This window comes from Engraulis encrasicolus, chromosome 5 (genome assembly GCF_034702125.1).
Source record: "Engraulis encrasicolus isolate BLACKSEA-1 chromosome 5, IST_EnEncr_1.0, whole genome shotgun sequence".
Taxonomy (NCBI): domain Eukaryota; kingdom Metazoa; phylum Chordata; class Actinopteri; order Clupeiformes; family Engraulidae; genus Engraulis; species Engraulis encrasicolus.
In genome coordinates, this window is record NC_085861.1 from 44894352 (window position 1) to 44918989 (window position 24638).

Below are 24638 nucleotides of genomic sequence, written 5' to 3' on the forward strand. Positions count from 1 at the left end.
TGATGAAAGATATTTACGGCTAAAGAATGGACCCATGTTTTGACATGTTGACAGAGAATTGTCTTATGTCAGGGCCGCAGTCTTCCATTGTACTCTCACTGAGTAACACCGTGGCTGTATCACATTCTGATTTCACACAAAACACACACACACACACACACACACACACACACACACACACACACACACACACACACACACACACACACACACACACACACACACACACACACACACACACACACACACACACACACACACACACACACAGGTGTAAATAACTGATGTTGTAATGCACAACGGACTGCAACCACTCACTATCCCCCAGCTCAACACCTTGGCAATGTGCACGCGAAGTCACACCTGATGCACACTAAGACTCTTTCTCTCTCCAAAGCACTGAACTGACTTGGATCAGGAGCCCAAGGTTCTACCTCCTTTCTTGCACACTGACAGTATGTACTAGGTGAACATAAAACTGTGTTGATACCCGAAAATTATGTAAATGAACGTTTCAAAATAGGTTCTACATTCAGGAACTTTTAATGCAAGATAAGGTATTTAAATACAGTATGTATTGAATAAATGTAAAGTTACACATGAAAACCAGATGAAAACATACAAATGTGGTGGTCTTTGACTCATGTTTCTTTTTATATATACACATACATAGGCCTGTGTATTCAATTGTGTGTGTGTGTGTGTGTGTCAGCAGAGATATGAGCTAATTTGCCATTAATCTGCTCAAATATAATGTGTAGCCTATCAGTTGAGTTAAGGCTCTAAATTGTTAGTTCCTTGGCTTAGTACGCAAAAGAAAAAAACAGTTAGGCCTATATTACTAATACTATTACTAGCTACAGATGTTTCTTTACACTGGAAGCGGGCCTACCAAAGGGCCTAGAGTATGAGGCCTACCGCTGCAATAACACCGAGATTATTATGTAGGCCGAGGCAATCATGAAATCAAATTTGTCCCAGGCATTTAGAATGTGGTTTATTTATTTATGTATGTATGAATGTATGTAGGCCTATGTATGTAATATGTATGTATGCATACATGCTTGTTTGTTTCTTTGATTGATTTATTTATTTATTCATTCATTTATTTATTTTCTTAAAGCAGAGATTGGAGGCAAAGCCTACTTAGGTTCCCCATGAAGGTCCTGTGCGGCGCTAAACTTTTATTTTGAAACAATTCACAAAACAGGAAATCAACGTGACAAAATTTGGCGCTGGCAAAGTTCGCGAGAAGTGGCCGTGGCTAAGTTTGATAGCTCCCTCATCGCACAGATTTGCGACATTACAAATAGCTCATTTTAGAGATTTTGTATTGTTCAATAAATATATTGGGTGGATCCGATGTGAACCCTCGTGGAAGTTCGTGAACTCTGATCTTCTGAACTGCCACAGCAGCTGCGGTTACAATGTGGAAACTGGTCCCCCTTCAGTCTGAAGGTAAAGATGGGTTGGGTTGTGGTTTCAGTCTTACTTCCACTTCAGGGCTTTTCCTGAGCAAGCTGTCTTTTCAGAGAAAATGCTTATCATACATCAACCACCTTGAATGTGCGTTGTACTAGCAGACATTTGGTAAAAAAAAACCCAACAAAAACAAAAAACAGTGGGTTTTACTGTGTGGTCAGCTGGTTAAATCACAGTGTAAACATGTGTAGCCCATGTAAAGTCAGGTTTCATGCATTGGGTATTTCGTAGGGGAAACCATCTACTTACTGCCTGGGAAAGAATACGTCGTGGGCCGCAAGAACTGTGATATTCTCCTTGCCAGTGACCAGTCCATCAGCCGTGCTCATGCACAGTTCTCCCTGAGCGACCAGGTAAGACAGTTCTGCACGAGAGGTGTCCCAGTCACAAGATGAGATGAGGTGGTAGTAGGCCTACTGTGCATGAAATGAGTTATGTTGCTGTGTCGCCACCGAGTGTTAGAACAGAAGTTGCCTTTGTCTGGACAAGACTGTTCTTCGGTATAAAAGCAGCCACTTATGATGACTTGATGCTAAACTGTTCACATCATCCTAATATTCCATAGTGTTACTGCACATAGACTGTTCTTCAGCATGTTACTCATCCTGAGAGATATTGTTTTGTACAGAATTTGACACTGAAGGACACCTCCAAATATGGCACTTTCGTCAACGACGCACAGCTGGCAACTGGCACTTCACAGACACTGAAACCTGGGGACAGGTTGACATTTGGGGTCTACCAAAGCAAATTCAAGTACGTGTGTGTGTGTGTGTGTGTGTGTGTGCACGTGTGTGTGCACGCAGCACGCACTCGCAGACCTGCTTAAATCCCTATTACGTTGTATGCATTGAGGGGGGCTGGTGGCTGGTTCAGATGATTTTGTCCTGGGCCTGGTCAAAGCTGTCAGGTGTGTGTGTGCGTGTGCGTGTGCATGTGTGTGTGTGTGTGCGCACATGTTCTGTCTCAATGTACACCTCTAATTCTATTGTAGCAGACACAAAATGATTTGTGTTTTGTGTTGTTCTGTCAGGTTGGAGCAGGAGAACGTGAAGGTGTGTTCGTCATGTCTGGAGAACGAGCGCAAAGCAGAGCTGTCGCAGGCCCTCTCCTCATTGGGTGGCCGCCTGGTGAGCTCATGGGACCAGGAGTGCACTCACCTCGTCATGCCCTCAGTCAAGGTCACCATCAAGGTCAGTCCCAATTAGGGTTGTGACGATATTGTATTTAACCGAGAAATTGCGATGTAGAGTCGCGATACTATATCGTGATGCAAGAAGGCAGTATTGTGATATGCGCTTTCAAAGTTCTGTCACAGATTCTATGAACCCACTGGTTGGTTTCACTGTGTATTTCCGGTTTCCGAAATGAGGCAGGTTTGTATTAGTTCTATGGCAGATTTAGAGTTGTAGTGGCAGTTCCACCCTTATCCACGTGCCGGCCTGGAGACCTGAATGAATGGAGTCCTATGGAGGAAAATCCCTCATGGTTCCTTTATCTCAGTATATGGTTTTTTTCTTGTGTAATTTGGATGTTGCTTTCGAAAGACTATATATAGAAAATACCCACCGCTGAGTTTTAGATCTTTTGAGCCATGCATATGCTTAAAAAGTGATTTTAAGTGTCTATGACGTCACACCCTTAGCAAAATGCTAGCGAGTAGTGAGCAACAAAAACGCCTCGTGTAACAAATCAAACGGACATATGTGCTTTTTTATTAAACTGTTGAGTGAAACCCTTATTGAAGTCTCCAGAACGACATTCAAATCTGAGCTTTGTTGATGAGACCTGGGTGAAAATTAAGATTTTTAGCATCTAGCTCCATTGGGTCCCATTCATTCTGGTCTCCGATGCGCGACTAGTGGAGAACTCATTGGAACTGCAGCCAAAAACCATAGAACTACTACAAACAACTGTTACAATGGGGCTTAATAGCGAGTGGCAAGGCTGTTCTATAAGGGCTGTGGTTCTGTTACCCTTTGGTCTTGAAAACAACCACATCATATGATGTGATGGGGAATCCAGGCTTCAAATCAATATCAATATTATTTGTAAAAAAAAAAATTAGTACCCTCGTGTAACCTCTTCTACGATCATCAAAATGATACTTTTGAAAAATCGTGGGTTGGATCGAACTGTAGGACCTAGGTCAAAAACTGTGATGTGAAACGAATCGTGTGGTGAGTGTATTATTACAACCCTAGTCCCAATGCATCCTTAACTTTTGAACACCTTCCTTTGGTAAAACTTTATATTTATCAACATGTAGTAGAATGTACATGTGTCAATGATGTTTCACTAGTCACACATGTCAGGGTGGTGCAACGACAACTCAAACCAATATTGTATGGAATATATTATGTTTAATTGTTATAGCCTATTCATTGCAGTACATTTATTAGCAATTGCTCATTTATTTGTGGGCATTAGCTGTTGCTGTACCACCTGACGTCTGAGCCCAAAAAAACGTCATTGACCCACACACAAGTACATACAAGTCCTTATTACATTTGTCCATTTTAGTCTGAAAAAACAATGGCATTGGCAACAATTAATAATAATAGTAGAATAAGTGGCTGTACTGATTGTCTCTCTATCCAGTAGGTTTTTGTATGTAATTTGATAGCTGTACGTTGAATGCTTTGTCTTGGCCAGACCAAGCTGAAGGTGTAGGTTGAAGCCCCCACATCCAAAAACGCCTGACCTGGGAGCAGGACAACCCCGATGTTAAGATAAAAAATGAAAACAAGTCCGCTTTGACCAGGGTTTTTCTGCTCTGTGTGTGTGTGTGTGTGTGTGTGTGTGTGTGTGTGTGTGTGTGTGTGTGTGTGTGTGTGTGTGTGTGTGTGTGTGTGTGTGTGTGTGTGTGTGTGTGTGTGTGTGTGTGTGTGTGTGTGTGTGTGTGTGTGTCTTGGCCAGACCGAGCAACATAAGCCGCCTAGCATAAATTACATATAAATGGAAAGATAAGCTGGAAAATATACACAGAGCATGAATATGATAATACAGTGGTCATCACACAGTGTACTCCTCACTTCTGGCCAGTCTGTTTGTGTCTCACTTAAGGCGGGCATACATTGTGCGATATTTTCAATCACGGGAATTAAGCTCCTGCTCACACTGCACGAGGGACTCGTACGGTTTAAAAGTTCACATCTCACGACTCACGTCCTCACACTATACGAGCCGACAGTCGGATGCGAGCCAAATGCCTCCACTGTGCGACATGACAGGCATGTTTCCCGGGTCTGCAGAGGAGGGAACATGCGCACCTGATGTAGAGATGAGGATGCGTTCAAAGAGCGAATCGCACGACCCTATTCATTTGTGCACGTGTAGTGTCACATCGGGTCGTAGCACTGCTTTAAGTTAACTGTGCGATTTACCCACGAGGCACGACCAGGATTTCAAACAGTTTTGATTTTCTTGCGACCCTGCGATTGCACGATCGCGAGGTGAAATCGCTTGTCGTTACCCCACGATTGAGCAAGAAATCGGCCCGACTCCCAAAAAGTCGTGCGAGTGCCAAATCGGGGCAAAAGTCGCACAGTGTAAGGACAGCTTCACTTTCTCCCCCTTCCTGTCACTCTTTCTCTTTAACGTTTGGAGGTTGGGGTGTGCACATCCACACAATTTATCCAGGTGCCAGACAAAAGTGGTAGACAGTGTGATGAAATGATCTGCACACTGGGCATTAGCTCCAAAACATATAAACGTTATTTTATCTTACAAACGGCCAGTGTGCGGACCATTTCATCACACTCTTTCCCTTTAAAGGGGTATGCCACTATTTTGGGGCTTAATACAGTTCCTCTTTCAACTCCCGTTGTATGGTGGTTTGTGGATATCGCCCAAACCCAAAATCTCACGGAAGGCTTCAAATCAAACAAAAGTGACACAGGTGGGTAGCTCAGTGTATGATACACCATAATTAAGGTCCCAAATGCAAAATACCGACCTATTCCTTTAAAGCAAGACAATGCTTAACTTGAAAAATAAGACACTTTACCACCTTTATAAACCCCAGCCAACGATTTTAACTGTATTAAGCTCCAAAATAGTGACATACCCCTTTAAGCCTGTCACTATGACTTCATGTTCCTCTGTTTCTCCATCTTTATTGTCTCTCAGACCATCTGCGCTCTGCTGTGTGGGCGTCCCATAGTGAAGCTGGAGTTCTTCACAGAGTTCAGCCGAGCCCTGAAGGAGAAGAGGAGTCCTCCGCAGCCACAGAGGTACTGCACACTCTCACCACCTCCACCTCCCCCTCCCCTCATGCATACGCCATTTCCAGCTATGATGCACACGTCAACTACATCCTAGTTAGTAGTAGGCAAATATCCTGTACGCTGTTGCATGCATTTTATTGCTCACGCCATTTGGCCCGAAACGTTGAGCGGAGTAAAATGCAAGTGTAATGGATGTTGAATTGGGGTGTGCAAAATGACCTATGGTGAAATGGGTCCCAGTCAAAAAAAAACAGAGGGGGTATGCTATGTACATATTTGAAGCCAACAAGGGTATATAGTTGAGTTGAGGGCGTCTCAGGCCTAGAGAAAAGAAGGAAAATGTATTTTGTTATCTCCAAGTTCACATTTGAATTGATGCATGACGATGACATACAATTGGATGTCTAAAATTGACAATTTTTTTAAATGTATGTCACAGTGAGATGTTTTACTGTATCAGATCACCTATGAAGGGAAAAACTGCATTGGAAAGGAGAGGCTGGAGCACACTGCAGCTTAGTTTTTCCAGGACTCTGAAGAAGGTGTAGCAATATCGAAACGTTAATCGGGTATGTGCACATAGTAAAGTCTTGAAAAACGAAGCTGCAGTGTGCTCCAGCCTCTACTTTCCAGTGATGTTTGTCCCACTGTGATGCACCTGCAAGCTATGGAATGATGCGTAGAGTCCCTATTCTACTGGCGCAAAACTGCATGTCTGTGTGTGCGTGCCTGTGCGTGTGTTTGTGTGTGTGTGTGTGCGTGCCTGTGCGTGTGTTTGTGTGTGTTTAGTTATTACCCAGAGATTGATGAGCCCAGTCTGAGCAAAGAGGAGGTGGATCTGAACTCTCGTCCGGAACGGAAACGGCTCTTCGCTGGCAAGACCTTCATCTTCCTCAATGCCAAACAGGTAGCTTACCATTCTACTCAATGTGTATGTTTGTGTGTGTTTGTGTGTGTCTGTGTCCGTTTAAACAATTCTGGTGCCCAACAGCGTGCGTGTGTGTGCGTGTTGCGCGCATGCACCATCAGGTTTTGTATTTGTATGCATTCCTGCGTTGTAGTGCAGAGCTGAGGAGTGCGACTTTTATGACTGAATGTCCACCTCGCAACACACACACACACACACACACACACACACACACACACACACACACACACACACAAACTTTTACTGCTCCACTGCCTCATATCTGTAAGAGTCAGAAGGTACCAGAACTACTCTACTGTTTTATGGTAGATGCTGGTTGTAAATGATACAGGCTGTATCTGGGACAGGCTTCTCTCTCTCTCTCTCTCTCTCTCTCTCTCTCTCTCTCTCTCTCTCTCTCTCTCTCCTCTCTCCTCTCTCTCTCTCTCCTCCTCTCTCTCTCTCTCTCTCTCTCTCTCTCTCTCTCTCTCTCTCTCTCTCTCTCTCTCTCTCTCTCTCTGTCTTGCACAAGCCATAATAGCATGCTTATGTAAGTGCCTGTGTTCTCCTCAACTACTGAATAATGCACATGCTTATTTTATAAGCGCCATACTACTAGCTGTTGCTCACTCACGATGATTGTGTCTGTTGAGCGGGTTAAAGCCTCTTAATATGCATATCATGAGTGTGTGCTTGCGTGTTTGTGCCTGTCTCTTTGTCTGTCTTTTTGTCTGTCTTTTTGTCTGGCTGTTTGGTCTGTGGTGTGTGTGCGTGTGTGCGTGTGTGCGTGTGTGCGTGTGTGCGTGTGTGCATGTGTGCGTGTGTGCGTGTGTGCGTGTGTGCGTGTGTGCGTGTGTGCGCGTGCGCGTGCGCGTGCGCGTGCGCGTGTGTGTGTGTGTGTGTGTGTGTGTGTGTGTTGTCGGGGTGTTGACTTTTTCTGTCTATTTCTCTTACTGTGTTGTTCTTGTGGTTTATGTGATGTGGGAGATTTCAAAAGGAAAAGTAGAAGTTAAAGAAAAAACATGCCACATTTTTTTAACACAAGTGACTTAACTGATTTACTGGTCTACAGTTACTGAGCTGATTTTGACCTGGCTGGGTCAAATTTGACGCAGTTTAAAAAATAAAAAATAAAGCTTTTTAGTTTGTTGTTGTTTTTTTCCAGTAACAACACAGTTGATCTATCTCAGTAGTCACCATACAGTGGAATAACTGGTGTAAAAACTGCACTATCATATACTAGTGTTTTACTTCCACCATGAATTTATTTCTTCTTTGACTTTTGACACCTCTGTCTGATGCAGACATCATGAACTGCTATTATACTTACTCCATGAATTTAATTTGTTGACTTTTGGCACCTCTGTCTGATGCAGATGAAGCGCTTGAGCCAGGCGGTGAGCTGTGGGGGTGGGCGGTGCCAGCTGCTGGAGGAGGGCTCTGTGCCGGCAGCGCTGCTGGAGTCCCCTGGCACCTGTGTGGTGGACATGAGCATGGGCAGCTCTCAGACTCTAGTCTCCGCCTCCACCAGGAAGTGGACTGACGCTGTCGGACAGGTGCTTCACAGGTAGGAGTGCACATCTTCACAATCCTATTTCAGATGGGTTTTTTTTATATAGTTTCAATGAATTGTGCTATCATGGATTTGTTTTCATCTGTTTAATTCAAGGTACAAAAAATAAACTTCTATCCATTAAATGCTTAAAGGAACAGACCACCCATTTTTGATTTTCACATATTTGCAGTATTTCCCAGCATTATTCATGAATGTGCATATAATTTTTTCTCAGTGTTTTCAGTACTTAGATTTATTGGATCAGAATTATTAGCATAGCTTAGCATAATCACTGGAAGTAGCTGTTAACTTTAGCATCAAGCCACAAGTGATCACTGGACGGAATTAAATTGCCGTTTTACACTCACACTCACAATTTTAAAATGGTTTATAACTACATTTGATGATGTTTTATTTTGTACCATAGACTTGCATTACTATGTTGTAAACACATAGATGAAAATGATATTCATGAATAATGCTTGGAACTACTGCACATATGTGAAAATCAAAAAGGGTGGTCTGTTCCTTTAATATGTTTTTTTTTAGTGATATCTTAGTTACAGTTTATCACTAATGCACTGTACTACACATTTTACAGACTTTGAATAATCGTATACTATCTTGATATGCTTTAGGATATTCTAGGATTTCAACAGTTTGCGTGCAGGCGAGCAGATATGGATTGATATATACTTGTACTGTATGTACTGTTCTGTGTGACTCAGGCGAGGGCTGCGTTGGATCCCGGAGTCCGAGATTGGGCTGGCTGCCATCTACGTCAACAACTCCTCCTACTGCAACCCCTGCTCCCCCACAGAGACAGGTGGGCCAGCTCCAACACCATACACCCGTTTCCACCATCCATCTCTCTCTCTCTCTCTCTCTCTTTGTCTCTCTCTCTCTCTCTCTCTCTCTCTCTCTCTCTCTCTCTCTCTCTCTCTCTCTCTCTCTTCTGAAACGGAGCTATGCATATACTGACCTGCGCTTACATTTACTGCATATTCATTAGCATGCACAGACACCAATACGTAATCACAAGTGAAGAGTTCAGATGCGAAACTCCATTTCTGAAGACCTGCACTTCTATATTTTTAGAGAACCCCGTTGTTGGTTTGGTTTACATTCATGTACTTGATAATAAATATAAATAGTAATAGTAATAAATAAATAGTAATAAAATATGCAAATTTGATAGCTTTGTATTAAATAAAAATGAATTAAGATTATTTTCTGAAAAGGCACTTAGGGGGTTTTGCATCTGAACTCTTCAAGTGTATTTAGAGTTGTGCATACAAGTATGTACGTACAGTACATGCACCTAGACACACACACAGGAGGGGTGTTCAGAGTGTGTGTGTGTGTGTGTTTGTGTGTGTGTGTGTGTTGTACAGAGTCTCTGAGGATGAAGCCGGTCATCCCTGGTCCCTCTCTGTCCCAGAGCACAGCCGTGGACGAGACCGTCCTCCCCGCCGCCTCCCAGAACATCACCGCCTACGCCCTGAACACAGAGCCCTCACAGGGCATCAGCTGGTATGGGGAAACACACACACACACACACACACACAAACACACACTCCGGCCCGAGGTCTTTCCCTGATCCTTTCCTGTCTCTCTCCCACTACTTTTAGACGGTGGGCTAGATTTCGTAGCTCCTTTAGAAAACGAGTTTCGTTCTCACTCTCGAGTGGCAACTTGATTTTTCTAATATGACCTCCTGACAATATGTAAAGCAATATTCTGGCTGTTGCCACGCTGAAAAGTTGCACGTTTATATTAAAAAATAACGAAAATAAAAAAGACTGGGGGTGACGTCACATAATGCGCAGTCAATGGGAAGTCTCCGCCCCTCAAGGTTGAAAAGGGAATATTTATCCGCATATCGGGCTTTTTTCATGGGCAGATAATTCACCTAATCATTGAAACAACGTAGGTATTTCATTCCTGACCATTTTCCTGTTACTGCTTGCATTTCTTTACTGACACGTATTTTTTTGGCGAATTGATCTACCCCCGTCACCTCATTGCTCTATTGCTTTGAGGGAAAAGACCTGTCCTCTTTTTGACATTTATCTCTCGTTGCCCAATGATGGTCAGACAGTCGAACACTAACAGCGAAAAAGAGCACTTCTGAAAGTTTGAGAAAAATATATTTTTTTTGCATGAGCCCACTTACCCCCAACTTGTAACTTTTTGCCATGAAATCTGACGGTTCCGGGTAGCATGCACGCGCTAGCTGTATTCTGCCTCGTTGACTTTGCATTGACGTGACGTCACTTGGTCGGCTATTATTTGTTGTCATTTTTATAAATCAATGTGCAAGTTTTGAGGATGGCAACAGCCAAAATATTGATTAATGGGTTGTCAGGGGGTTATATAAGCAAAAATAAAGTTGCCACTCGTTAACACCAACGAACTGACAAGATATTAGACTGGGCCCACCACCTATTTCCTCTCTGACCTCTTAAAAACACCCAAAAAGCACCCAAAGCTCACCTCGCCCTCTGGTGGACAGAAACGCACATGCGCCGCAGACGTACTAACAAACGAATTTACACACACAACTCGGACAATCATCTAACCTCCTTGGCGTAGGTGATAGAGGCATAGATGTCCCAAGTTGAAAAAATATGGACACTTCTGATTTTAGCATTTTTTTAATTATTATTTTATCTTGTTTTTGAATCTTGTGATTCAGTGCTCAGTTTCCTGCTCTATTCTCTTGTCTGTCTGCAGTCCAAAGGTGCGGGGAGATGTGACATCAGTTGGAGAGACTCCAGAGAGGCAGTCTGTCAGTCGAGTGCGTCCCACCACCACAACCACCTCTTCCTCCTCTTCCTCCTCCTCCTCTTCCTCAACCTTCCAGAAGCCTGCTATTAACAAGGACCTCCCATCGTCCTGTACCACCGTCACAGAGACTATGATGTCATCACATAGTGCAGCTCCCACAAGCCAATCGGAGAGGAGCAGGAAGCCAGCAGCAGTGACAACGGTTCCGTCGAGCAAGACCTCCAGCGTTGACTCCGCGAAATTCCGGCCTCCGTCGAGCGTGGCCAAGAAAGCGTCCCCACAGAAACAGTCCTCGCTCACCAATTTCTTTCAGCCAGTCAGCAAAAAGAGGTAAGTGCTTGACTGTGTACATAATCTACTGTATACATTTTTTTCCCTTCAGTTTAAAGGGAAACTGAAGTGTTATCCCTCCTTGTTAATACAGAGAAATTGTGGAATCCTTAAAAGGACAAGTGAAAAAAAAAGTTTCTTGTCAGCACCAACAACATTGTTGTGTCCACTAGAAACTTTCTTCATCCATATATCCCTTTATGAGCTGTGTGTGGGTTTTAGAAGTGCTATACATATAACTGTTTTCTAATTCCTTTTCTTAGACCACGCGATGGCAGTTCGGAGGCAAGCCAGTCGGACTCTAAACTTTTCCGTTTTGACAGCGAAGGAGACAGCGAGCTGGACAAGAAGAGCTTCGCAACTGGCACTCCCACTGTCACCAGTGCACACGCCACTGCACGGACACACACCGCCACACACTCCTCCACGTCAGCAGCCCAGAACCAGAACAAATCTGCACCGGGCCCAGTTTTGGACAGCAGAAACCGGGACGCAAGCTCCCGTCTCGGGTTAGGATTCAGCGCCAGTCCTAGTCTGGGTTTGGGTCCTGGTTTAGGCTCTGGGCTGGGTTTGGGGTCGTCAAAAGGTGTTTTCGATGGACTCGACAGCGAATGTAATCTGGGAGCAGAGACTACGAATAAAAGGAAGGAGATGGCTTCAAACGAGTCCGCGGTACCAGATCTGGACCTCTCATTGGAGGAGCTGGAGTCCATCATGGACGATGATATGGGCATGGACCCAGAGCCTGAGCCTGAGCCAGTAGCCAATAAGAAAGCGAGAGTGGACCAGGAAGAGCACACTCCAGCCAATCAGAAACCAGGCTGGAGCCAGGCAAAGGCGTCTTCGGGCACGCCGAATCAAAACACTAATAACCAGACATCAGAATGGGCCAAGGATAGCTCCACCAATAAGCAACAAAGACTGGGTCAGGGAGATTTTAATGGTTTTAATGGGAAGCAAGGCCTAAACCAGAATAAGAATGGCAGCAGCCCCAGTGGGCAGACGCTCTCCGAAACGCTCAAGCACCAAAGCACTAAAAATCAGACGCCAGAGACTGGCAACAGCAGTTCAACCTATCAGAACAAGCCCTCGCATCAGGAAAAGAAGAGCTCCACCAATCAGATGGAGAAATGGGACTGTCAGGAAGAAGTTAAAAATGAGGAAGTGTCTTTTGTGGTAGGCATCTTCCTTTTTTGTCATCATGTGATGTGACTAACAAATGAATAGGAGTACGGTAAGCACTTATTCAGTAATGTGACATTTAAAGCTGAGTTGTTTAAAATGTAATATTAAGTACCTGTGCCTGCCTCGTTTCTCCATCATCATGTGATGTGACTAACAATGGAATACGAGCAAGCACTTATTCAGTAATGTGTCATTTAAAGCGCAGTTGTTTAAAATGTAATATTAATTACTTTATGTTTTTATTATTATTATCATTATTATGTTTCAATGTGAATTTCTCAATGTCTGTAGTGGGCGTATGGGGGGAGGGGTGGTGGAATGTTATGTAGTGTTGTTGTTTCTTACTTAAATTCAATAAACAGTTATGATTTTTTTTTTTTTTTTAATGTAATATTAAGTAACCTGTGTTTGCCTGCCTGGTTTCTCCATTAGGTTGCAAAGTCTAACGACTCCACTGATAAAGGCAAGGCCCCTGCCAAGAGCGTCCCACTCAAAGAAGAAAAGAAGGTGACTGGTCATACAGTGCACACTAGTAAAGCGAAAAATGCCACTGTCACAGTGCATTTAATCATTAGAAAGGCTTTTCTCAAGTAGTATAACCTATATTCAGTACACACATTTCCATTATATTGGATCATATCTATAAAAAGCCCCTGCTGGTTTCACAGAAGTTTCTTTGCCCAAATGAGCAGAACGTCCTATTCTTTCAGTGCACACTAGTAGAGCGACATGCCACTGTCCCAGTGCATTTAATCATTATAAAGTCTTTTCTCAAGGAGTATAAACTTTATTCAGTACAAACATTTCCTTTTTTATTGGATGATAACCACCACTGAAGCCCTTGCCGGTTTCAGTTTCTTTTCACAAATGAGCAGAATGTTCTCTTCTTTCTTCTGCTGGTATCAGATTCCAAATCACATTTACCGGTACTTACAAATGACTTTAAAAACAGCTGATTGAGTGCTGTACAAGCAGCAAAGGGAAAAATAATAATCATTATAATCATTATCATAAATAATACTGTATAGGATAATAATATAACGGTAATAATAAAGATAATGAATAAAAGCCCCCAAAAAACCAATGACATTTAATCACAAACATGCATTTATTTCATATTCTGTATCGTGTCCGTTACAACAGGAGTCTAAGCCAGTGGATGAGGACCTGCCTCGTAACCTGCTGCTGGTGGAGTTCAAGTCTCTGGTGGTCACCAGTGCCACCTCTCGCACCCGAGCAGAACCCTTGCACAGCCACAACCCAAACTTCAAGAACTTCAAGCGTTTTCGTAAGGTGAGTTTTGTCTGGGTTATGTGTCATATTGCATGCCTTTCTGTGTTGTTTTCCTACCTGTTGTTTCCCTATCTTTTGTTTCCTTACCTGCCTAGGTACGACAAGTGGAAAAAATCATGGTATTTATATGAGGAATTGGATTACGGTTTACTTTAACCTCTGCAAATCTCCGTGGGTCGGTTGATTTGGCTGTGTGTGTTTGTGTTCATGCCTGTGTACCCTTCTCTGTGCACTATGTTTAGACAGTAGCAAAGAAAATGGAATCTTGTACAAGAACGACCACTAGCTGGTGTGGCCAGGAGTGGCACTGCAGCTATGTTATCGCAGCCAAGTAAATAATGAATGGGTGCCAATGGGGCTGTACGCTTCTCATAGAACTATCTGCCCGTGTGATTTTTTCCCTGGAAACAATGAAGTCGCGTTCGATAGATATGAGTAAGTGAAAGCATTTGCCGACACGTTTGCATCTTGTCAAGTGTTAGATTCGTGAAAATGACCCTTATTTCAACTATAGCAATGACATAACACGTGACAATCGACTTTACGGCACTACGCCATTTGTTTTGTAGTTTTAAGTCTGACTTCAGATGTCGATGTGTTTAAAGTTATGTTAGGATTGTTGCGGACACCTGTTATTTATTGCATTTAAGGTGGTGGAAAAGCGGCATGTGTACATGGGGTAAAGGAAATGACTGCGCTCATCCTTAAGAATTTGGGCACCTTCAATTAACATGTTGGACGGTGGTGGGGGTTGAGGTGTGTGACCGTAGATGTCTCTGCTAGGAGGATCAGTCAGAGTACGTCTCTCGTCAGCTCTGGTCGTGAATAGTCGCAGAGATTCCTCAGCCAGCAGGTATTAGCCGAATGCTAGCGTGTTGCAGGACAAAACTAACACGTCTTTGGGAGAACAAAGCCATGTCAGGAACCTTTAACTTCACTTCTAATACAACTTCCATGATAAGGTACAGAATGTGCACACATCTTTACAAACCAGAGAACAGAATCGTCACAAATCCCTGCTGAGCCATTTAGCCCAATAGGCTCCCATTCATCTTTTACTTGGCTGCGTGCGCCAACGGGGCTATAATGGGAGCCAATGAGAGATGCCTATCTCATAGCTTAGAACATTTCTGACAGTAGTTAATGGGAATGCATTGCACAAGGATGTGAGAGCTTCCATATATTTTTTGGCCACTAGAGGGTGCACCTGTGTCCTGCTCATTTGGTCTCAGGGGAACACATCTACAAACCTGCAAGATTATAGTGGCCAAATCTGTGGGTGTGTGTGGAGCAGCATTATGCACGTGCATCAGAACGATGTCCTCTATCTAATGCATGTGCAGATGCTTTGTTTTAGGTTTTTAATTTTTATTAACTAATTTCATTTACTGATTTACTGTGTGTTTACTCTGTGTGTGTGTGTGTGTAGGTTCCCGTCCCAGGCTCACAGGGTCTCCCTCAGATCATCGGTGGCTCTGACCTGGTGGCCCACAGCAAGAGCAAGAACACAGAGCTGGAGGAGTGGCTGAAGGAGGCAGCGGAGGTGAGGAACAAGGGAGTAGAGAGAGAAATGGGGGCTGAAGGAGGCTGAAGCAGAGAGGAGAGGTGGAGGGATGAAGTTGGAGGAGAAGGAGGAGGGTAATAGAGAGGCAGCAAAGTTGAGGAACAAGGAGGAGAGGAGGGATGGAGTAGAAATGTGATGTGGGGGGATACAGAGGCTGCACCCGACCCCTAGCCTAGCACAAGCTTGGAATGTCAAATAGTGTCTTTACACATCTACAATACTCTGACTAACTAGGAAATCAGGTCCTATGTTAAATCCCGGAGTATCTCTTTCACCTCTGGAATTAACATACCGTTACATTCTCCTCCATCCAGAGACTAATTCTGAGGTCTAATTCTGACTTGGCTGTAGAAATAAATAATTTTCTAATTTTCTAATAAGAACTCCTGATAAGGTAACAAAAATTGGCACGTAAGTCCTGAAAACATGTAAAAATCCCTTGTAATGGAATATAACTCTTGTAATGTAATTACTGTAAGTGTAAAAGTGTGATGGTGGTGATCCAACAATATGCAATGCAAACTTAACCTCGTAAGACCAAACGCTACTCTGTCCTCCTTGAACGTGCATTGATAACTGTAGGCTTTAATGACCATTTGTGAAATTGCTCTTTATTGTCACTGTACTCTGGCTACTCTGTACTCAGGGTATTTCTGGGCACTCGCCTTAATTTATGGTTGCCACTCGACGTAAGTTTGCATGAACTTGTAGATTTCCAAACTTTTGGGCACGTCTCAACAGCACCTCGCAGAAGTAGCAAGAGCGGGTTGTATTGCATCGTGTACCCACAATACTGCGCAGGAGCGAAATGTTTTGCTCTTTTTTTTTCTTCTTTTTTTTACATTTTCATTGAAAATATGTAGGGCAGAGTGATGCAAAGTATACATTGCGTACTGGTGGATCATCTGCGTAACACTTTGTTCCATTATCAATACGGTAATTATTACATTATTGGGAAATTAGCTTTATTACGTTATCCAGTTGTTGCTACATAATCAGGGTTTTTTTCAAATGTTTGGGGACTTGTTTCTGTTACATTATCAGGAAATTATTACATTATCAGGTTCTATACGTGGCTGTATATCATCTTGAAATTCGAAATGCGATTGTGGCATTCGGTTTCCTACATTTTAAGTGATTTATTTTTTGATATATATATTCCATCTGTGAGTGTGCTATTTCAATACATAGACATCAATGATGAACATCTTGTGTGTCTGTACAGCCAAGGAGATGGACATGGTGAAATGGTTTTCATGAATGTCTTGAGGTCGCCTGGAGCCTGGAGATACAGTGAATTGTTAATGATTTACGTAAATAAATTACATGATGGCACATGTGAAGGCATACAATAGTGTACATATAATGTTGTCAATGCTGTTCATATGCCATCAGTAGAGAAATGCAGGTTGTAGGCTTTTAAGGGGACACAATACAACATTTTGGTCAGAATTGCGGGGAAAGGAGATAGGTCTTCAGTTTCCTGGCAGTGAATCTTGTACAGCACAAACAATAATTGCTATGGTGGAAGCATAACTGCAGAGCTAGTCATATTTAGAGGTTTGCCAGATTTCCAAACAACACTGAAACTATTTCTGAGCATGACTGTGTACTGGAGACTTGTTACTTCATTTGTGCTGTGTCTGACACCAGCCAGATTGCCAGCATGTCCCACACTGTTGTGATAACATGTTGGGAATAAGTAGGTAATGGCCAAAACGCCCAAAACTTCCAAGACTGTTCCATTCCTGATCAGGTGAAATGCTTGTGAGACTCGTCTTGCGAGTGTACGACTTCAAGGCTGTGGCACTACCAAGGGAAGAACACTTGACTTAGAGAAACAATTATGATTTTTATTTCTGCAAAAGACACACGACTGTGATGTGAGTGCTGTATTGCTTTGTAACAAATTGACAAATTTGAAATAAAGTAATTTGTATGTGTGATTTGCAGGATGATAAGCAACGTGAGATTGAGCAGTCGGTTGGGGATGAGCTGTTCAGGTGAGCCCACTTGTCTTTACGTCTCCTTCTGCCTCCCTGCTTTCATTTCTTTTTCCATTTCTCCTTTCTCTTTAACCTTAAGCACCCTAAGTTACCCGTTTCACCATAAGTTTCCCGTTCACAAACTAGCTCTTTTCATGAATATTTACTACCAACTCTTTTGAGTTAATTGTGTTTTGTCACATTCAGCTGTGAGTGTAGCCTGGCAATGCAATCTTATAAAGTTGAGTCTAGTCTGTCTACCACTGCACGGCCTGGCCGTGGCTCTAGCGGCTAGGCACTGGGCTTCTACGCCGGTGGTCCGGGTTCGATTCCCAGCCTGGGTCATTTCTGGATCCTTCTCTGTCTCTCTCCCCTCTCGTTTCCTGTCATCTCACTTCCTGACATCACTGCCTGCCGAGTTATTATTACTGTTCAGACAGCACAAACACATTTTCTGCCACTATGCAGGTTTGTCTAGTTTACTAGGCTGTTATGAATGTGCTGTCGACTATATCAATAGAATTTTTTAATTTCAATAAGTTTGCGTCCTTTATTTGCAGCTGTTTTTTTGTGATGCAATCTGAGCTATGATACAGCAGACGGCTGGCCTCTGTGTCGTTAGTTTGCTCGAATAGTTTGCTCACACGCAAGCGGTAGATTCGCCTGTAGGTAAATTCTAGAGCTACATAACATCTTCCTTTCTTCTCATTGTTAGTACCTCTCTCCATCCCTCTTTCTCTTTCTTTCTTTCTCCCTCCCTTGCTCCCTCTCTCTGTCTATCTCTCTCTTCCTCCCTCTCTTTCTCGATCTTTCTCTCTCCCTCTCTGTCTCTCTCTCCCCCCCCCCCCCCCCCCCCCCCCCCCCCCGTCTCTCTCCCTCCCTCTGTCTCCCTTTTTCTCTCTCCCTTCATCGCTCCCTCTTTTTGTCTCTCTCTCCCTTTCTCTGTCTCTCTCCCTCTCCCTCCCGCGCACTGGCTTTCCGTGCCATCTCTATGTACAGCTAATCCTGGCAACAGAAGTGCTGACTTGGTTAATTTGCTCGCTCACACACAAACAGACAGGCCCACATGCGCGCATAAACATGGGCGCGCGCACACGCACACATGCACACATGCACCCGTTATATTGTCCACCAATCTCCACTCTCTCTCTCGAACAACATAAGAGAGTATAAATAAACGGTAAACATCATTTCATTGAAACACACACACACTTGTTAAATTCGTGTTTCGTAAGGTCACATTTGTTGTATTTACTGGAGAGGCTGTATTTGTTCATCATGTAAACACTGATATGGTGGAGGTTGGGAGGGGGTCATGAGAAATCTCGGGACAACAAAACAAATCTTGCGAGTGTGTCCTTATGATCACTTCACGTCTCCGTGACAAACCATAGTGACCTTAAGTGACTCTACAGATGAATGTTCCAGAATTTAGAGGACTTAATCGTGCAACACGGCAGCATGTGCAGCATGTGCGTGCTTAGGCACAAGTGTGTACATGTGTATATATGCGTACAAGATCCCTCCCTCGCATCTGCAGGACTTAATACCGCCTTTTAGATAAGTAAAACTAGCACAGACAGTGTTCCAGCGCTAGGTCTAGTATCTAATGTACGACTATTATTACAGTGGGTATTTCTCAAAGTGAAGTGACCTAGCCTTGCTGGGACAAGTAAGGCCCATTTTTCGTGGATTTCACCAAGGAGTATCCAATTATTAATTACACGTAGAACTAGTTATTGGATAGCCTTTGGTGAAATTCGCAGCAAATGGGTGTTACTCGTCCTTGCAAGGCTAGAACTCTTCACTTTGAGGAATACCCTGTGTGTGAACCCTGGACAATTAGCGTCTTCTTGGCAGCCTCCAGAGCTGATGTGTGTATCTGTATTGGAGTCAGTTGTACAGTTGTGACATTGTGCTATATAAATACATTTTGATTATTTGATGTATATAAGGATGAGGGGGTGGAGTCATTTTGTGTAATGTTAGGACAGTAGTAACATTTTGCTTTATAGCTTGGTACCAAAGAGATTGGACTCAATTTTGTTCCCCATGTCTCGGAAGGAGTCAACATTTAAGGGTTGACTGTCATTGTCAAAAAGGAAACGAAATTGTGTTTGGAGTTCAACACTCAGTAGTAGATAGATACCCATTTAAAGTGCAACAAAGATATATATAAAAAAAGAACAGCCTCGCCACTCACTATTGAGTCCCATTGTACTGGGTTTTTGGCTGCAGTTGGGATATAGTGAGTGTTTCAATTTAAATTTAGTTCATAAGAGTTCAACATGAGTTTAAATCAAACGTTTAATGAATGAGTTCATATGTCACTTTAATTTATAAGGGCACTTTATAGCTCCATAGGACTCCAGAAGTTGAGCGTCCCAAAGAGAGTGAAACTCTAACCAGAACTGCCTCGTTCGGAAACTGGAAATGGGCCATGAATGACAATTCTGTTCATCAACAAAGCTAAAAATGCCTTCAGTGCTTGCTAAATGCTAAGTCCAACTAACCCAGTCCCTAGCACACATGGTACAGTACAGTACAATATATTACATTCTACAGTACTATTGGGAACATCGTTACATTGTGCTCAACAATGTCGCTATGCTGTAGTAGTTTTTTAAATATGTCTGTAAAGTTGTTCGTCTAGGTTGAGCTGTTTTCTTCAGAGACATTTCTCCTTCAGTAGAACTGATGAAGCTCCTTGGATGAGGAGCCAAACAAATTTCAAGCTCAATGAAACAGTCCAGATTCTTATTGCTGAATTCTTGGGATAACAGGTTGTAAATTGTATCCCTGTTGTGTTAGGCAGATGGGAAATTCAAAATGGAGGGATATGAACCCTTGCTGTTGAGTAGAGACTGATTGAGTTAGAAGCTCAAGCTCCATCAGCATAGAAATGGTGGGGCGGATGGGAGCGGTACATGGGCACAAGCAGATAGGCCAAACACACAAAAAAACGAGAGGCGTTGCCAGGAAACTGTGTTAGGCGGCCCCTGATGTAACCAGAGGGCAGAGAAGAGGGGCAAAACAGAGCGGTGTCTCGCTCTCTCTCTCTCTCTCTCTGTCGTCCAACAGAGCAGAAGTGGGACGCTCGTCCAGACATCTCTTTCCTCAGTCATGCAGAAAAAACGGAGGGAGTGGACAGAGAGAAACTGAGAATGAGAAAAGAGGGGTGGAAAGAGGTGGAGGATAGAGAGAGGTGGCAGATAAAGTCAGAGAGAGATGGCAAAGAAAACATTGAGTAGTGCCCCACCCCCCAACAGACACGCACACCTCCTCTCGTCTGTTCATCAGAGAAAGACGGGATTTAGAGTGGTGTGTGTGGGTGTGTGGAAATTGGCGCCAGACATATTTTATTGTACCCCTGTTTGGTTTGCTGAGTGGAGGATGTTGTCTCATGGCCACGGTCAACAGTGATATCTTTTTATGTCAGTCAAACTTTCCGTGGAGTTGTGCAGCATCGTCATTCACCTGCAGGAATGTTAAAAGCTCCACAAGTATAAAAAGGGCTCAGTTTTCAATCACGGGGGCCTAGTTTATTCTCAAACATCGATGAATGCTTCATATCCTCGGTCCTCTGCAATCAGTTATGTGTGACCCTTAAAGGTGCACTCTGTAGAATGGTGGCCAGAGTAGGTATTGCAACTATGCTGATCATTGAAACTGTGCTGCCTTTTGCCAAATTTGACCTTTTCATTAATATATGGTAAATACTTGACTAATATTTATCAGTATGCAAAGTAGAGTTTGCAGCTAAAAATGTCCATTTCTGTGAATTCAAATGGAAGACCATGGATAAGATCCCCCTTTTCATGTATGAAAAGTGCAATTTTCCCAGTCATAATGAGTACTTAGAATGTTATGGTGGTGATCTGTATTTGTGGAAATTACTACTAATTATGAATGTATTAGTTATTAAACAGTGCACCTTTAAGATTTATCAATACATTTCATTAATATCCATTTTAACATGTCAATTAACCAGAGGGTTTTTGCCCCAACAGGTACAACCCCAAGCCCTCTGCGAAGAAGTTTGGAAGATTCTGACCAGTCTACATGAAAGAAGCAAAGAAGAAGGTGCCTGCATACTTCACTGTGTGTTAGAAAAACCTTGTAGTAGGCCTACCATGGGGTCACAGAGAGGAATCTAGATGAAATAATGTGTAGTAAACATGTGCAGATTTATGCCAGATCAATGATTGTGTGTGGGCCTAGCATATTTGCCAGTGTTCAAATGAATGTGTTCTGAACGTTTTTACATGTCGGTGTGCATGAAGTGTACCAAGGACTCACAACACGAGTTAGCCGTTGCAATATGTTTAAAAGATTTATTTGTTCTTAATAAAAAAATATTGTATACAAAACATATATTAAAACCCCTTCCTTTAATGTCTTAAGTCGGAAGGATACATCACGCTCTGACCTTTTGCTGCATCTGATTCCCACTTCTGCATCATCGTTATTTTCAGTGGCTGAAAGAGAACACAGCGTGAGGCGCCATTCACATTGCGGTTGTCTGCGTGCACGGGATGCGTGCGTGGCCTTGCCAGAATTTATCCCAGTTCTGTCCGGCAAAGTTACGAGTGCATGAAATACAGATTATGCCGATCATGAAAGCGTTTTTTTTGTTTTTGTTTTTTCTTCTGTGTGGTGTTGAGCAGGGCTGTAAGCGGAGTCCAATTGAAAACAATGGCACGAGGCTCTCTCAATATCTACGTGGCCATCTGCTACCTCGCCAGACCGGAAGTCCCACCGGCACGAGGCTTTCTATTTTGTTTTTCCTGCGTGGTGTTGAACTGTCTGTGCAGTGTCTCTCTTTTAATAGAGTCAACACGTGTGTTCGCAGACTGTCAGTGAGAAAAGGACAACTAAGCCCAGCGCTCAATCCCTGTTCACGCCCTCAGCCCCACGCAGACAATGTTAATGTGAATGTCGGTGAATAATACCAACTTGTGCGTCTATAGACTGTTATCCTCATTGCTCCCTCTTTACCCTCATCAGCCAGTCAGTGTAGCCATGTAGGAACATTCAGAGACGTACTGTATTGACAGAGTAGAAATCCAGCCATGTATTTTTGTCTGCTCTCATATTGGTGAATTCAACTAATTATTCCATCTACCCAAAGCATCAGCTGATTCACGGAATTTGTACAGATATGTAGCAGGACTTTAACTTTCTGAATTCGGGATGTCCCCCTCTGGTGAGTGGACACTACTCTGTGACGTTTGGCATGTCCTTAGCATCAATGTATATGTGTGTGTATGCAAAACATCAGCATCCTGGAAGTTGAGGTTTATCCAGTCAGAGCCAGACCGGTTTTGGGGAGGAATTCACTCCCGAGCTTAATAACTCCTCTGACGTCAAACTGAGTGGTCACCCAGACAGGCTCATCCTGGCGTTAGTTCCAGGAGTTTAGAGGCGGATTGACTTGGGCCTTCTTTGGCGTGAAAACAACAAACCCTCTCTGCCATGCCCCGGCCCCTGGCTGTGGAGGCTTTTCAGGGGGTCTTGTGGGGGGTGTTGGGGTATATGAGGGGTGGTGTGGTGTGGTGGGGCGCGTCTGTCTGTGTTTCCCTGTGCTGCCTGTCATGTTTGAACTCCAGCCATTGTTTTCGGTGGGACTTGTCTGGGTGGGGGGGGGGGACCTCGCATGACTGACTCGGCCTTGCGAATGAGGGGAGACAGGCCTCTCCACCACAAGCGAGTGTGCGGCCCATTCTGTGGTTTGGCTGCGCACGCACACACACACACACACACACACACACACACACACACACACACACACACAGTAGTTTGGCACTGTAGAAAAAAAGTTAAGGAGTATAGTTGCCTCTGGCCCACGACAAAAAAAGAGCGTCAACACTAAATATTTATGTATCCTAAATACATAGAAACCGAGGTCACACGTGTTGTCTGTAACACGATAAACAATGGCACTTAACTGGAAGTAATGGGAGACAAAAGTGTGAGCCTATTGTCATGGAGGTAATGCCGTACATTCAGTTAAGACAGCAAAGGGTAGGTGATGAGGTCACAGATAGGCAGTCTCACTGCCTTCACTAGTGCACAGACACACTGTATTATAAACTCATGTCTGCACGGTACCATCGCATTGTCGTCCGTCTGGTAATGTGCCGAGCAGCCATTTTGTGCCCTTCTGGCATGTCAGTTGGTTGTAGTAGCTGCATCAAAAACCTACAACCACCTAAAACCTTGTCTTTATTTTAATATATATTTGTAACTACTTGCAGTACTCATGCGTCATGCTATTGCATAGCAAGGCCATTTCAGTCTGGCACAAAGTCCCAGCTGGCACGCTTTAGAGGAAAGTAATGAATCGATGAGTTTTTCATGCAAAATATCTTCTTTTTTTTTTAAATCGTGCCCACTAATAACATAAGCCAGTATTAATTCGAAACGTTATTTTTTACAAATCGACCAAGCTATTTAATTCTGTGCTTGCCAACAGATTACAACCCACCAGAGTGGGTGATGATGGTAGGGTAGGCGATCCTGGTATAATGGAATGTGCACGCTACATTTTGCAAGTACTACATTCAAAAGTTCAAACCAATGAATCACGCATGGGAGTGGCTGAGATTAACAGTGATTAAGTTTGACACATTATAATTCAATCATTTTGAATAGGCCGCTTAAATTAATTGGTGTGTTTTCAACCAGACCACCAGTGACCTTTTTTGAGTCCAAGAACTGAATTTGTTGGTTGTCATCGGGGTGTGAAGGTATTTTTATCAATATAGAGAAGTCCTTTGTCCAGCTCTCTTAATTAATACACAATTAAATGTGAATAAATGCAGAATAAACCAATAGTTGATTTTCTGATTAACGTCTGAAAGGTAGTAGTTTCCTGCTAGTTCAAGAAATCTCCCATGCCTTTAAGAAAAGGGTATCACATAAGAAATATGGATACTTTGTACTTGATCCAAATATATTAAAACAGCTAAGTCAATCACAGTGTGTGTCATGGTGCAAAATGATGTAAACCGAATAACTTTCGCAAATATTACAATGCATTCTGGTCAGAAGTTTGTCACTTACAGTACTCGTGCACTGCATCATCTGCTTGGTTTTGGATCGTGTCTGCACCACACCGAATGCAGTGATCGTCTACACTGTACATGTCTGCATATAGTCTGTTTTAAGGCCCATGCGTCCAATCACAAACTTGTTGAATCAAATTGAAGTGTGCCATTGTAAATGTAATATTAAACAATTGGAACAAGAATGACTTGCACTGGCTGGAGTATCACCAACACCCTGACACGTTTTGGCACTATCGAAATATTTTTGG

At 43.2% G+C, this 24638-nt stretch overlaps 1 protein-coding gene across 1 annotated transcript; it reads left to right on the forward strand.

The window, feature by feature from the left end:
* The first annotated feature begins 1244 nt into the window (after positions 1-1244).
* nbn (nibrin) lies at positions 1245-21694 on the forward strand. Its single transcript, XM_063199546.1, has 16 exons — positions 1245-1458; positions 1714-1835; positions 2111-2238; positions 2516-2675; positions 5614-5717; positions 6501-6618; positions 7995-8185; positions 8902-8999; positions 9568-9706; positions 10910-11293; positions 11557-12469; positions 12911-12985; positions 13622-13771; positions 15201-15314; positions 17289-17338; positions 21331-21694. The coding sequence occupies exons 1-16, from the start codon at positions 1428-1430 to the stop codon at positions 21371-21373; spliced, it is 2820 nt and encodes a 939-aa protein (XP_063055616.1). The 5' UTR covers positions 1245-1427; the 3' UTR covers positions 21374-21694.
* Positions 21695-24638: the final 2944 nt, after the last annotated feature.

Excerpts from the sequence above, each read along its gene's own strand:
- nbn (XM_063199546.1), top strand. The coding sequence starts at position 1,428 with ATGTGGAAACTGGTCCCCCTTCAGTCTGAAG. Across the intron at positions 2,239-2,515 it reads GTCTACCAAAGCAAATTCAA|GTTGGAGCAGGAGAACGTGA; the intron begins GTACGTGTGTGT and ends TTGTTCTGTCAG. Across the intron at positions 2,676-5,613 it reads CAGTCAAGGTCACCATCAAG|ACCATCTGCGCTCTGCTGTG; the intron begins GTCAGTCCCAAT and ends ATTGTCTCTCAG.